The following is a 16,265-nucleotide window of genomic DNA, read 5'->3' as shown; positions in this document are numbered from 1 at the left end:
GTTTGCTTGCAGTAACTGAAAGTAAACTGCACTCTTTGCAGTGTGGCTGTAACTAGACTACCGCCTCACACGCCAGGAGGGTGAACCGCCGGAAACAACCTACCCTGCCTTCTCCGTGCGTGAACCTTACGTGATTGACGGATCAGCCGGACCAATCGCACGCCTACTTCCCCTTTCCCGCGCTCCAATCACTTGCCCAGGACGAGTACACAGAAAATTTTACGGCGCAGTCACGGTAGGTTGAGCCGACTGAGGTCCATAGAAATTTGACAGCTTCACAGGTGAGACAACCGTCCAGAGGCTGTTTCACTTTAGCTTCCAGGTTTTTTTTTTCTCTCGGAACTCTATTCACTGTGAGCCTGGGGTTGCCACAGTCAAAAAACAACCATTCGAAGTCTAATCATTCCGGCAGCATGAGCAAAAAGAAAAAGGACTGGAAGACTGAAAAAGGTAAGGCTTGTTTTGGAAAGGGGGGGAGGTGGAATGAGGCTATCATCATCTCCATGGCAGACGGCGTGAATCTTTACCACGCCAGAAGACTGACAGACACTCTTTCCGTCTTGTCCGTGTGCTGCAGTAGTAGCCTACTTGTTTCCTAGACTGCTTGATAATCCCACAGGGCGGACTGTACAGATGTTGTAATGATGTTCCGCCTCCTGTTTGTGCCGCCGTAATGTGTGTTTGACATTCGCAACAACGCTGCCGACACAGTGCTTGCTTATTAGCTTACATTTAAGGTGCTCACAGATCTTTCTCGAGTCTTCACGTACCTGTCAGAGTACCCCACCACCCCCAACTAACAGTTCCCGTCTCCCACCTGTATGATGCAGCAGCAGCAGCAGTTCGCTGAGTTGCAAACAGCATTCTCTGCAACTGAATGCCCTTGTAGGTATACAGCTCTCTTAGGAATTAGCGTGCATTAATATAAACCGTGCACTTATTCTTAAAGCCGACCACAGTTTGAAGCATACAACGATAGCAGGTTATTGTGAAACTTTTCTCTTTGACATACAGGACAGACCTGTTGTCTGACAGAGGCAGAGGCAGTAAGGGAGACTTCAGCACTTTGTGAAGTTTACTTGTGAGTTGTAGCTTTGTAACTCACAGCAGAGCTTTTTCGGGGTAAACTTCTTTCTTTTGGCTTAGCAGCTGTGGTTAGTGTGGCAGTCACTGGTTGCATTGCGTTTCTGCCACCTTAAAAACGAGCAAACAGCAACTAGACTGCAGCCACAATTATGCATGTCGATTGCACATGTATTTTCCCTGCTATGACATGCTTATAGAGAGAAGCAGTGCTACATAATGTCACATTGGGGGCAAATTTCCTTATCTGATCTAGCTCATTCAGTAAATGAAACGATGTTTTTGTTTTTTGTTTTGCATTATTTTGGTTGTCAATTTGAATTATGCATTTGTTTTATGGTTCAGTCTGTGTCTAAAGGATGTTTCTATAAATGCTTCCAGTTTGAGCAGGAAGCACCACAAAATGAATATCAATGTAAGTACTATTGTTAATCTACGTCAAATCCCTTTAATAGGAGATCATGGTAAGTCAAAACATGAAAGAAAGAAAAACCCTTTAAACTTAAGGATATTAACATTCTTATTTCTTAAAATGCTCCTTGACTTGGGCGAGTCTCTAGGCTTTGGGAAATCCCGCTATGTAATAACACCAAAGATGAAATAATTTCCCTCATTTTGACACTTTTAGTTTCTCTGGAAAGATCAGCCTTATTTCTGAAGCGGTTGAAAATCTGATTTGCCACATTTACCAGAATTCTGACTGTAGTAAAACTAGGAAGATTTATGAAAAAGAATGAACAACATATAGAAACATAACCGAGAATATTCATGAATAAAAAGACAGCATATGCTGTTCAGGCTGCAGGTACTTGGATAATGCCAGTTTTTGTAGTTTTGCCTCTGTACGCCACGACACTGGAATTTAAATCAAACAGTCAATATGAATTTAAAATTCACACTTTGAACTTTAATTCAAGGGGCTTTGCATAATTTTTTGCATTAACTATTGAGGAAATACTGTTTCCAATGGCTCAAAAGTAATTGGACAACTGGCTGACAAAATGTTTCATGGTTAGATGAAGTCAGTTTGCTTATTATTCCAGATAAAAGATCTGGAGATTATTCCAAATGCTGAACTTGAATATGGTAACTTTTCACTGGAACTCTAAATGTGATGTCCAAAGTGATGTCAGCGGGAGTGAGGGAGGCCATCATTAGGCTGAAAACCCAAAAAATAAACCTATCAGAGAGACAGTAAAAACTTTTTGAGTGGCCAGATCAATCAAAAAGAATGAAAACACTAGCTCAGCCATACCAAAAGGTCTGCGAGACCACAGAAGACTAAGTAGATGAATTCTTCTCTTAGTTAAGAAAAACGCTTCACAGCATCTAGCAAAAACACTTTCAAGGAGGTTGGTGTATCATTACCATTGGTTACACTCATGAAGAGTTTGGCAGCAAATATCTAAAAGAGCCTGCACAGCTCTGATTGATTGGAAGAGAAAAGTCTGGAGAATGAAAGGATCTGCTCCAAATGCATAACCCTAACCCTGATCCAAAGCATAAAACATTATCCATTGAACATAAACGAGGCAATGTTATGTCACGGGCATGTGTGGTTGCCATTTGCCTAATGGGCCTAGTGTTGATGATGTGATGGCTGATAGAAACAGAGGGATGAATTCTGAAGCGTAGTGGGCTATACTCTCCGCTTAGGTTCAGCTAAATGCCGCAGGGCTGATCGGACAGCACTTCAGTGTGCAAAATGAACCAAAGCATACTGAAAAAGCCATGGAAGAGCTTTTCAAGGCAAATATTCTACAACTGCCAAGCCAGTCACCTGGTCTCAACTCAGTAGAGCAAGCTTTTCAGTTAGTGAAGCGCAAGGAAGGAAACACAGTATCTAGTTATGGCGATTGTCTTGAAGTATTTAAACCAGTCATTATATTTCAAATTATGTCAGTTTGTCCCATCAGTTTTGAACCTCTGAAAATGAGGCCATATGCATAAAAATGAAATATGTTAAAGGTTTTTTGTTAAACACCTTCAACAAAGTTGAAAGTTTTCAATCACACCTTTTAAAACCACTGGAGGCAAAATTAGAGAAATTGCCCAAAACTCATTGATCTACCGTACTTCCCGGACTACAAAGCGCACCTGAATATTAGCCGCACAAGCTAAAATCAGGGGAAAATCCTGTTTTGTACATACATTAGCCGCACCTGACTAAAAGCCGCAGGTGTTTCAATGTTGACTTATCATATGTAAGAGAATATGCACAAAGCGAATTGTCAGGAAAGAGATGGCTGTTTGGAGACACAGCCCTTTTATTAATATTTTGAAAAACAAGTTAAGGGTACATATTACGAAACATGTGCTGTGCTTCATAAATGAGTAACAAATGTAGTACATAACAATAACCTACAGCACACCAGAAAAATAGATTCGGCTCAGGTGCAGTGACATGGCTTTAACAAGAAGAAAAGTCAGTCATTCACCACCATCTTCCTGCGCACTAAAACCACCAAAGTCCTCTTCTCCAGTGTCGGATACGAACAGGCTCAGGATGGCTTCGTCATCCACTCTCAGCTCCTTTCCTTCGTTGTCACTTTCAAAACCAAAGAAATCCTCGTTGTCAGTGTCAGAGTCGAACACCCTCAGAAGGGCCGTGGCGGTGTCCTCCTCTCCATCATGCAGCAGTCCAGCCCTTCGAAATCCGTTGGTGATCATGGATGTTTTCGCACTTTTCCACGCTGTCAGATTCCACCGGTGGAGTTGAGCATAACTTGCTTTTTGCAAGTTTATCGCCGCTCGTCATCCACGCCTCCCGCTGAACGCGTAGCGCTACTTTGAAGTTTGTTTTTCACGCTACTTGTGTGGCACTATGTTGCCTGGCGGATGGACATGTGACCACCACTCTTGAACCCCGATACTGTGTGTCTGATCACATGCCCTTCTGCCAGGCAACGTAGTGCCGTACAACAGCGGAACAAACAAAACAAATCGTCTTACGATATGACAAAAATCATGGACAATCCATAGAAAAGCCGCACCTGACTAAAAGCCGCAGGGTTCAAAGCTTGTGCAAAAAGTAGCGGCTTTTAGCCCGACAATTACGGTACTTGTGATATATGTTATATGTGTGCAGCACAGGTGACTTGCCCTTTCAGCCAGGAGTTTAGAAAACTATTCAGGCCGTTTGATTGATATGATACTATGTGAAATAATCTCATGACCTCTAACCCAATCTTTGGGATTCTGCAAAGGACAGCAACAAAGTGCTTCACTGTAGTCCAGAGAGCCTTTCTGTGTTCAACTCCAGAACTGCCTTTTTATTCATCCATGTAGAATAATAGCTATTTTAGGAGTAACAGCAGTGGGCAAGAGGGAGAGAGAATACATCAGGGATACAACAGATATCCCCTATTGCTGCAAGGCCTTCAATGTAAGCCTGACCTCCTGTGATATTCTGTGTAACGATGATCCAAAGAAGCTTACATTTCTGACCAGAACATAGTCATCTCTTTTTCCCTGAATATGTAGGCTTTTATTTGTGCAACAGTCTCATAACCCATAGTGCCATTTAAAAAGAAACAATACAAGGTTGATATGACATGCATTTTATTTGATCTGTTACAGAGGTGATTTCAAAGTACACAGTGTAAACTAGGCTACTTATCTGGCAATGATTTCACAGTAGCACATAATTAGGATGATTTGCTTTTGCTTTTGCACAACAGCTCAATGCTGTCAACCAGTAGCAAGCAAAGGCTCTGTTGCAGTCAGAGCAGAAAAGCAGCAGAAGTTATTTGATATTAGACAATTATAATGTAGGTTGTTTTAAAAACAAACACATAAGCAGCACAAAGCACTGAGATTTCCTGTACATTGATTAGATAGCGCCTAGTATGAGTTTAAATGTAGTGAGATTTTAAGAAGTAAGTTCTTTGAAATAGTTTCTTGACAGACAAAGGGCAGGACAGTGTAGATATAGTTAGTATTTATTGATGGGTTCTGTATTTCACTCACTGGCTGCAAAGGATTTTCATTCAGGTATTAAAAACAATCCTTCTGCTTAAAATGATGTTAGTTGGTCCAGTTAATTTTGAGTCTCTAAAAATGGGGGGATTGTGTAAAAAAACTGTTGTATTTCCTAAAGATTTAATGCAAAAAAATTGTGTTAAACCCTTCATATTAAAGCTGAAATCTGAACTTTGATCACATTTTGCTTGCCTGATTTAAAACGTATAATTTAATTTAAACTTTATAGATAACTGGAAAACTTCTGGTGTTATTAGAAGAGGTGACTTCATCTCACTTTGGATGGAGCAGGTTGCAATTCTAGAAATCTAAATTGTATAAATTTCCTGTGAGACCAACAAAGAACAAACCAAAAATCAGCAAAAAATAATGTAAATATAAAAATTCACAAAAAAATCATTAATATAACTCTCTCGACCACATCAAGGAGTAAATTAATTAAATGTAGACTGTTGAACATTAAGCTTTTCTCTTCTAAATCTCTGTTAGTAAATGATTTATTAATTAATTGATCAACATTATTGATTTATTTCCCCTACAGAAGCCCGGCTGCAGCAGGATAAATATGTTAGTTTAAATTAATCAGCACGCTTAAGTCATACTAACTGTCAGAAGCACAGGCTGAGGAGGAGGAGCAATCTTTCACGCTAGCTTAGTTTAATCAAGCAGCTGATAAGCCAAAGTGCAAAGATCTAGAAAAGTTCTAATTCATTTGAAAGTGAAAAACACAAAAAAACTGTTTTCCTTTTTGTTTCTTGCTCTTTTTCAGAGTTTCTATTGATTTCATTAATGTATTTTCTTTACAAAGAAAATGATAACCATTACAGGAAAAAGATATTCCGAGTTGACCCACAGAGCTAACATGAAGAAAAGCAACTTTAATAAATGCTGATATATATTTAGGCTCTTTCTCTCATATTGATCTTTAAAGTTTAACTTCATGTGTTTACTAGCTCCAAACCATCAACAGTCTTACAGGAATAGGGTCGATTAGACTCAGTTCCTACAAGACTATTGATGGGTCTAATGTACCCCATTCCAACAACACTGTTCAAAGAAGTTTAACCATTGTTTTTTTAATACGATCAGTTTATCTTTATTAACAGGCTACATATCACAGGCTTTTAAGGTGGTTGTAATTAAACCACATGAGTTGCTACTTGGCTCAGGCAGGATTTATACCTTTCATTTTATTTTGAAAAATTCTTGAATGAGTAGTTGTAAAACAGGTTGTTGATCCCCTGCAGAGGAATGGTTTGTTTGAACTTGCAGCCACTGTTGGTATAAAGAAAATGAGTTGCAGTTGTTTGAGTCGTATCTATCTGACAGACTCCATATTGTTTATGTAAATCATTTTGCTTTGTAGATGATCTCCAGCTTTATTTATCAATATAGCCAGATGAGATTTATTACTATGAGACTGATCTGTTGTACTTGATTATTATCAGGTCACTCTAAAAACACTCTGAAAAGTTGCTCCAGAACACTGCATTAGAGTACTAACAGGGGCGATAAAGAGACACCGTATTTCTCCCTCTTGCACTGAACATTTTTTCCATTTTTAGTTCCTTTTACTTTCACTTTCTTTTCTCCCTCTACTCCTTGCTTCCTCCCCTCACCGCTAACGGGTCACAGCAGAAGGCTGGCCCTCTTTGAGCCTGCTTCTGCCAGAGGTTTCTTCCTTACCACTATCACTATGAAGTGCTTGCTCACAGAGGACTGTCTGATTTTTCGGGTTTTCTCTAGAAGATCATCGGGTTCTGGGGCAATATATTAAGTTCAGTTCAATTGAAAGTTCACTGTGGTTGAGTACAGAGGCAAAATTACAAAAATTGTTTAACTTTTCAAATATTTATACACCTTGACTGTATTTTCAATGACCTGTAAGTCGTATAGGAGTTTGTGCAGAGAAAAAGCAACACAGAGCTTTGAACAGGGAGGACTAAAAGCTTGGATTCATGCACGAAGCCTGCACTAAAATAATGCTTGTCTGACAGGCGTGTGGTGTCCACAGCTGCCAGTTTAAAGCCATAAGCGATGGCTAAACAACCTCCATCACAATGCTACTGATGAAGGGTCTGTCTCATGACAGGTCCAACTAACTTGTGGAGGGGAAGTTCCACATTCGCATCAAGGCCTGAAACTATTACTGATATGGGTGGGGGCCTTCAGTAAAGCAAGAGCACTTTTCTATGACTTTGGTTAAGAGAAGAAAAAAAACTATATTAAGTTAAAGTGAAGGAAGGATGTTTGTGATTTTTAACATAAATCAGTACAGCACCTATTTGTGCAAGGACTACATTTTTGGCCTGTTTTTATCAGTTTTTTTTTTTAGTAAAACTGTTTTTATTTTCTGTCACGTGTATGCAACTTGTCTTCACAGAGAGACTGCTCCATCTAAGTTTGGATGACAGGCGCAAGGAGTATCGTCGTCAAGATTTCATTTCTCTGGACAAGATACTAACCTGGAGAGAGAAAAACAGATGTAAGTGAGGGAGTGTGCCATTTGGGATGCTGAAGTGTTTGAAGTGTTTCTAAGTGTGTGGTCGTACACATTGTGGTATTTTTTACAGGTCAATCAGAAACCAGGAGTGCTGTTTGTCAGAAAAGCTGCGCCAGCATAAGTACAATTAATTTAAGCTAAAAATTTAAGCTGAACAGATGTATTTTCATAATTTCACTTATCTAAAATATATGTATTATCTATCTTTTTTTATTTGTTGCCCATTTCAAAACCTAAATGAGAAACTGGTGTTGGATTATATAGCTGTAACAAAATTAACCCTAGACAATGGCTGTGCTACATGAACATTAATCAATTGAAAGAGACATTTGTAAACAACAGTATGTTACTTAGTCTTTTATCTCAAACTGTGGACTACTGCTCTTTATTGATAGCTGAAACTTTGGTGCTCTGTCACTTGCTGAACAGAGCAGAGGCAGAAAGACAACGTTGTGCAAGAACTTGTTGCAAAATAGTGATGTCACAGACCCCTTTCCTTTAAAAAAAATTGTTGCTAAAAGGGTGTGAATGGTTTCTTCATCTGGCCAAAAAGGTAAAGTGAAATGGTGGGGTTACAGCTGTGAGTAAGAAGGATGCCAAAATGGAAATGCATTGTAGCACACCTTTATTGCTTCCATAGCAATTGAGAGAGTAAGGATCAGCCAGCGACTGCTAATCAAATGCAGTTTAGTGGGTGATCATCACATGTTTAACCAGCTCTTTTGGCTTAATTCCCTGTTCTTAGCTGACAGAAGTGGCAACCGGTGTGGTCTTCTGCTGCTGCTTAAAAATTTGTCTAGGGTTTTTGTAAGATTCTGTTCAGAGTCTTTCCCATCCTGATGCTCAGTTTTAACTTTAGCAGGTTGTCTCAACCATCTCTACATGGGGAATTTTATCTAGTTTCTGAGTGGCTAATAAGATAGTTACATTAACAAACAGTTAAACAGGTTTCCCTTAAAAATTGTCCAGTGAAGTGTATTTTCCTATATTCAGTTACTTGGACAGGAATTGTATTGATTTAAAGTTGGAATTAGTGTATTTAATTAACATTACAATTCACAAAACATATCAAAATATGATGTAAAATAGAGAAGCAAGTGAAAGATTATGAAAAATAATTTTTTAATTGTGAAACAGCGTGATTACCCTGTAATAGTGTCAGAAATAATAAGCAGAACTCATTTAGATTCAGAAAGCTGAATTATATTTTCTTAACGTATGAAGCTACCTTTAAATGGCACATTTAAAAAAATAAGCCATTTGTTATGTAAAAAAAAAGTCATTTTAAAGTTGAAGATAAGAGTTAATGGAAGGCTTAATATGTTAATATTATAAATCGACCTGTCATTCAGTATGTGACTGTGTATGCTGTATGTGAAGCAAGAAGCAAAACTCATTGCTAATAAAAACCAACACAGGCTTTTAAATTGATTATGACAAAAAACTCTGCATCAAAGAAAGCTGTTGATTTTTACTATTAATAGACACTGTGGAATGGTTATAAGTGAACTTGTCTTGCTTGTCCACTGTACTTAACTGGTTCACAACAAAAATCAATACTACACACTGCATCACACAAGTATTTTTAGACAGCTTCTACAAATAGAATAAAAATGTGAGTATTGATGTATAGGACACTGGAATCATTGACAAAGTGATCCTTACAGTCTTTGTTTTCTTATTTCAGGTGATGACCAAGAAGATGGGAAGGAGGTGACAGGCGGAGGAGGGCTGAGTGATAAAGTATCTCTTTACAAAGGAGATATTACTGTCTTGGAGGTGGATGCCATAGTCAATGCTGGTAGGCACTCTGTTCTCTGACCTTTTAGAACAGGTGGATGGTGTTTGATGCCTGAAGGCTGTTAAGTTGTCCTTGGCTGCCCTCTGCTGTTAAGACTTGGGAAATACTGGTTGTTATGGCATTACACAGTGGTCAGCATGACTGAGACAAATGTTAAAGTACACATCTGCTCTCGCTGATCTGACTGTCCGAAAGTTAAAATACAGTGCTGTTTAGACTATAATTGCAGCTCATGGCCTTTCTCGTGAAAGTGACAGACAAGGGTTCACGACCAGCTGCTTTTGGTGAGGTTTATCTGGTTTGTCAGTGATGCGACACAGATCTGTCAGTGATTATTCAGTGCTGCTGTTGGGGGAAACAACATAAACATCTTTCAAAGTGAGTGAAAAACCAGGATGAAGAAAGGTTAGCAGAAGTGTGTGTTTTTTCTCATTATTGCATCACTGTTATATAATATTCTGCATTCTGTTCACAACCTACACACAGAGTTATAAGTGTGGAAGAATTGCTTTACCTGTTGCTACAGCTGATCCAGAGGAGAATGTTTCAGCTTAAAGTTGTGGTACCTCAATAACTGTGCAGGAGCAGAATATTAATATAGTATATATTGGATTTCTGTTGTTTCACAACTTTTCTTTTCTCACAAAGTGTTTGCAAATACATTCATATTCTCATTAGAGTCTACTAGGCAGTGTTCACCTTGTGTGAAATTAGTGCCCTATAATTTATGCAAGATTAATAGATGTGAAAAACAGACTGCTCCATCGGATGAGGCTAATGAACTTAATGTATTATGTAAAAAGCCATGCTGATGAGGTTGGCATGGTGTCAGCATTATGTAAAAAGAGTACAACTGACATGAACCTTAATCTCATGGCTGTTGTGTCTGTTCATCAGCATGTTGACCTACAATGTATCACATGCATTATTATAGAGGTCAAATAGATTCTTCCACTAGTTTTATTGTTGCATGTTATTTACTTTGGTGTTGTGACAGAATCAACTAATTTTGATACAATATATGAAAAATATTAATATTCAACACTATGTTTGATACTATTGTGAGGAAAATGACCACAACATTAAAGTTTGTTACTTTGAACTTTTACTAAAAGATAAAAACAATGATTATTCTTTTACATTAATGAAAGCTTATTGAGGTACTTATCTGTACAACTAGTATCTCTGTTCTGTATACATACTTTGATATAGATAATCAATTGTTGCACTCAAAAATGATTCCTTGTCCTCATGAACATGCCACAATAACGTTGCATAAAATGCCGCCAAAATATTAAAAAAATAAAGGTGCGTTTGTTTAAATTATTAATCATTAAGGAAAACGTGCCTGCTGTAAAGTGAAAGTATGTTTCATTTGAACAGATGCCATTAAATTTAACATGTAAAACAAAAAACATGTAAAATTGACATGTAAACAAATTATTTAAAATCTGCATTTTTGCATACATATTTTTTGAGTATAATGCTATAAACATACTGTATATCACATACTCGTATGAAAGTCAGGAAACTTCTCTTTGCAATTTTACCTAATTTTACTGTTTAAATTTGTTACATGTAAGTCTGTGGCCTCAAAATGAAGTATTTAGGTTATGGATAAAATGAGCAGTGCTTTGTGGCTGGATGCTTAGGGCACACGAGAAGAGAAAATAAGGTTCAGGATGCAACGTTGCAGGTTTTTGTTTTACACTGTTTAATGCTATTGCAGCAGAGGAAGGTTGTTTACTTCATCAGCTAATGCAGCCAGACATCCAGGCTGTGATTGAGCAACATGCTGGCTAGGAGGCAATTGATTCTGGTTAGCAGGCTGTCAGAGGTGCTCGAAAGGTCAAATGAATTGCTGAAGCCTTTTATAATTTTTTAGGTCTCAGCATTTGGACCTCTGTACCTCCATTCATACTGTCAAGCCACTCGTCTTTGTACAGGTGGTAGCACTGATAAGAACACAGTGATGGACTTTACTGTCCAGTTTTGTTTATAGTGTGGGGCAGTTTTGCACAGTAGTTTGTTATGAATGGGAATTTTAATGTAAATGGAAAGTTCCAGTGCCAATGTTTTTGTCACTGGTAACAAAACATTTTACAGGATGACATTGTGCTATATAAATATTGCTGGCAAACGATTTAGTTGATTAGGCTGCACATGCTCTTGGTCGTGTGGATCTTGCCCAAATTTTTTGTGACTAACACAGTTCTGAGCAGGCATTGTGGATGTTGAGCAACATGCACTGATAAGATCTTTTGGATAGCTTGTTCAACTTCTTGCCTTTCATCTATTCAATGGTTCCAATCTCTGGCCTGCAGTACTTCCATTTTCTCATGCTGTTTTTCACTTGGGCTTGGCACCAGCAGACTGCTGTGTGTGAATTGTGGGAGTTTTTGAAAGTATTACTCACAAGCTTAAGAAACAGTCCGAATGATTTTTTCTCACTACGGTCCAACGTGATTTATAAATTGAGATATTACAAGTGCAAATTGTAGGTATATGTGGAGGTTGGTGTGAAGGAATACATCTTTGTGACCCCATATTTATTTAGGCTACTAATTATGTCCTTTGGTTCATTTATTTGGCAGTTTAATATCCTGTTGTGCTGGGCTGTGATGTGATATGGAAGACACAGCTCATTATTTATTATGGCATACCTTAACTATTACTTTAAAACTGCATTAGCAATGTGTTCTCCAGGTTTGGCTCATTGGAATCACCAGTGGCAAAATTCTTGCGGTTCATTGCAGCGATCAGCTTGTTAAAGCTGACACATTTGTTTTAATTATGTTCCATTTTCATCCATTTCTTAGGGAAAAGACTTTACAACAAGATTTTGTCTCGACAGCAGCAGTATGCGGCTTATAAAATAAGAAATGTCCAGCTTGCCGTTACCTGTTATGGCTTCTGCCTATAGCTTTAAGAGGGTGTCAAGTTGCTTTATGTGCTCCATTAAAATTTAATTATTGGGCTCATTGAGTTTTTAATTCTTCTCTAATTCTGTTTAGCTGGAGGTTGCACAGGAGGCGCTTAAACTGTCACCCGTGTGCGAACCTGTGGGAGGTGGTGTCAGTTAAGTGCAGGGTTAGAGGGCAGAGCGGCTATAACATGACACGGTGAGTCAGGCTGCAGCATCTTGTCCCAGCAGATGTTGAGACTTAGCCCAGAGTATAGAATGACCCTGCTGTAAAAGTGATGTTAGACCACACTCATGCTTCTTGCAGTCCTCTCGGAAAACATAATGAAAATGATAGGAATGGGTACAGATGCAGACATACCAGTTAAAAATAAAAATCACACAGTTTTCTAAAATAAAGTGAAACAGATGAAAGTGTTTAGAGTCAGGCATCCTCTATTTAACTGAGGAAGACCTTTACTCTGTTTCTCCCTATATATTGAAATGATCACAAGTATCAAATGTTTTGATATAATTTGATCGTTCCCATAGATCTCAATCAAGGCTGAAGGTTTAGTCACTGTTCCTAATGAGCCATTTAAGCAGTCTCTGTGACGGGAAGCACCTTGTGCTTTCGAACATCGGTCGTTTTTTATTGCCTTTTAAATAAAAAGTTAGATCAATTGGGCATGCTCAGTAGTGCCACAAAGCATGATTGGATATAATTACGTCACTGTACCATGCAGTCCTCCTGTCTGGATGATATCATCGATGTTGCTTCACTTTCTGTTAGAGTTTTTCATGTTCTTATCCCAGGATGCTTTGTTAGTCCTCTAGTTTTATGCTGCCCTGATTCAAAGCACTTTGTGCCTGACTCTGGAAACCAACTGCATCACATAACTGGGCCTCCTCCGTGTATTTCATTGGGATTTTTTTGTTCATAATGTTTCTCTTTCTTCTTGTGTGAACATTTCTTTCATCTGCCCACAGCTGTCCAAAGAACATATTTCCTAAGAAGTGTTGTGGCTTGACAACATGCATTTTAGCAAACCCTAGTCTGGTTTTATCTCTCTCTCTCTCGCTATATATATATATATATAAAATACAATTATATAAAATACAATTTATTTGTATTTTTTTGCAAAGCAAAATGTGGTGTGACTGGAAGCCATACAATTTTTTTGTTGTCATCTTGTTTATGTGTGTTTTCAAGATTTATAACTAACAACTAGCAAAGCTCTTTAGACTTATTTTTGAATATGCTTGTATTTTCTTTCTTCCCAATCTCCTCAGACAACTCTTTAATCTTCTTTCTCTTGTTCATGTTGTTGTTGGTGCATGCAGTGAAACTAAGAGCACAGTGATTACTTTTCTCCTTTCAAAGAGGCTGAATGACTAATTATAAGATTGAAGACTCCTGTCAAAATAATTGAAGACAATAGCCCGCTATGTCACTACAATGCAATTGCTTATCACTACGTCTAATGGTGATAAATAAGGTTTTTCCAATAATAGCATTCAGGCTATGTTTGAAGATCTTTTAAGACTAAAAATGAATTAAGTTCTTTCACTTGTTTTATTCTATGACAAACTGAAGGTTTGGAGGTAAACATGACAAAAGGGCGAGGGTGAGGATGGGGAGTTATGTCAGACGTGAACGGCACATTTGCTCGTGTATGACTGAGAGACACACATCCTACAATCTGGATTTGCTCAGATTTGGGCCCTGTACATTTCTAATCCTGTGTATTCCATTAGTATAAAGATTTGCTACCCAAATTTTTGTACTTAGTGCATTTTTCTTTTTTTTTTTGTATAATAACTGTAGAATGATCTTTTGTTTTTTTTTTAAAACATACCCAGCAATTTCTCTGATTGCTAATTCACTGACTACAGTAGACTGTGTAGACCATGGTTAAATTGATAGCAGGATGATCAATGGAAAGAGACAACTATCACAGTTAATCAAGCCTTGCTTCATAGAAAATTACAGGGTTCACTAAAAGTGGGTGTTAAATTTTATGTATATAATTTATTTTGGTTTTAAATGGAAAACACAAGAAAATATCGGCCTTCTTTTTTTTCCGCTCTTGTCTTTCTGGATGGAGTTCACACGAGTGTCACCGCCCTCTCAGTTCAGAATGAGATAGCGAAGATAGCAGTGCAAAGTAAAAAGGACCATTCTTATCATGATGACTGTGGTAATTATGCATATGGGGTTGACTCCTAATCCATTACCTGCTGTAAACCTTCCCATCTTTCTGTATTGGATCATTTTTTTACAGGAGCCAATTTAATGTGCATAGAAAATCGAGTTATGAATGCCATAAAAAACCTGAATGGTTTGAAATGAGTTCAAGAAATTCAATTGGCATTCAGTTGTATGGGGCCACTTGTACTGCAGTCATCACAGGTTTGATGAGAGCAGTGACCCTCGGAGGGCAGAATAGCATGATCCAGTAGAGATTGACTTTTATATATCTTTTTGATATGCCACCGCTTCAAACAGTGTTCGCCTATGGGATTTGCTTAGCACAAAGGCAGCGTTGTTTACTTTCACGGTCATTCATTCATAATCTGTGGTACAGAATCCTGCATGTCCTGGTGTGGTCAATAGTGAATAGAATACAATGTTGTTCTGTGGTGAGAGCAAAGTAATGTCTAGAGGTACAACACTTTCTTGTATAATGTTTTTTGAGCATTTGTGTGTGTGTGTGTGTGTGTGTGTGTGTGTGTGTGTGTGTGTGTGTGTTTTTCTTTTTTATCCTATATTTGAATTAAAATTTGGATAATCAGCAAATAAATGCATGAAAATGACAAATAGTAACATTTGCAAAATTTGAATCATCTGACATTATTGTCATGATAGGAAATTCAGCTGCCGCAGGCGAGGATATGTACGTTTGTATTTTAAAGAGTAAAGACAGTCGTGGTTCAGGCTTGTCCTTCCCCCATTTATTGAAAACCTCAGTAGCTGCAGCAGCACTGCAACAATGCGCAATAATGGTGTGTAATGTCCAGAGAATATTATGTCCTTCTCTGGGGCAGAAGCTTTAATGGAGACCACAGCCTTATTTATTGGGGAATGACTCTGAATGCTCTGATAATATTTTAGCCAACAAAGAAAGCGACTTTCCAGAATAAAATGGTGGCCTCTTTATTCTCTTGCTGAATTCTCAGTCTGTAGATAGACGATAAAATGACAGACATTTCACTGTTGCTCTTCCCAGCTAGGGTGCCTTTAAAGATCTGGTTGTAATATATGTCTACATATTCTTCTTTTCCGCTTCATGAACTCCTTCTTTTACTGCAACTAATATATTGCGGAGACTCAACATCACTTTTATCAAAGGGAGGATTTTTTCCCCTCTTATATCGAATAGTTTGTCCCAGCTTATAAACCAGTATGGATACCTGACTGTGGCATAACATGCCAAACACTGGTGTGAAATGTACTATTCACCTTTTACTTTAGCATTTTCCTGTGACTGATAAAGCCTGAGGTATCTGGTTTTGTTTCCTGCTGTTGATAGATCTTGTCAGCGTAGACTCTTCATTAGATTTGGTGTCAGGCCATGGATGTGCTGCACAGCACACTCAGCCCCTGGAGAGTCTTGCTCAATAGGCCTATCTGTCTCTCTGCAGATTCACACCCTGTGCCATAACCTCCCTGAGTGATGCAGCCATGCTCACAGCAATATGACTGCAATTGGAGGTCTCTCATTCTCTGTTTGTTGACGCACGCACATGCTTGTGCACACTCACAACCAAACACACATTTGCAGCCTGTCTTTAAGGCACTTCAGAGGCTTTTTGGCCTACATCTGTTTCCTAGGCACAAATCATAATGATAACTACTACTTGCCTGATTGAACCTCAACTTTATCTTGATGTAAATGTAATGATTTATGTTTAAGGACTAGATTTTAGACCCCAGAATGGAAGACATTCTCCACCATATGATTCTATAATGGTGCAAGTGCACACACACACAT

At 38.3% G+C, this 16,265-nt stretch overlaps 1 protein-coding gene across 1 annotated transcript in view; it reads left to right on the top strand.

Moving 5' to 3' along the window:
- Positions 1-232: 232 nt before the first annotated feature.
- macrod2 (mono-ADP ribosylhydrolase 2) overlaps positions 233-16,265 on the top strand; it is a 493,575-nt gene continuing 477,542 nt past the window's right edge. Inside the window, exons 1-3 of the mRNA XM_085478096.1 lie at positions 233-450; positions 7,448-7,549; positions 9,255-9,368. Coding sequence (XP_085334222.1) covers positions 414-450; positions 7,448-7,549; positions 9,255-9,368 — 253 coding nt within the window. The 5' untranslated portion in view covers positions 233-413. The remainder of the gene's footprint in view (positions 451-7,447; positions 7,550-9,254; positions 9,369-16,265) is intronic.

This window comes from Copadichromis virginalis, linkage group LG13 (genome assembly GCF_057382275.1).
Source record: "Copadichromis virginalis isolate Kocher_CV1m ecotype Utaka linkage group LG13, C_Virginalis_male_GT1.1, whole genome shotgun sequence".
Taxonomy (NCBI): domain Eukaryota; kingdom Metazoa; phylum Chordata; class Actinopteri; order Cichliformes; family Cichlidae; genus Copadichromis; species Copadichromis virginalis.
Note: the sequence above shows the minus strand (reverse complement) of the source record. Positions and strands in the feature narration are given on the sequence as shown.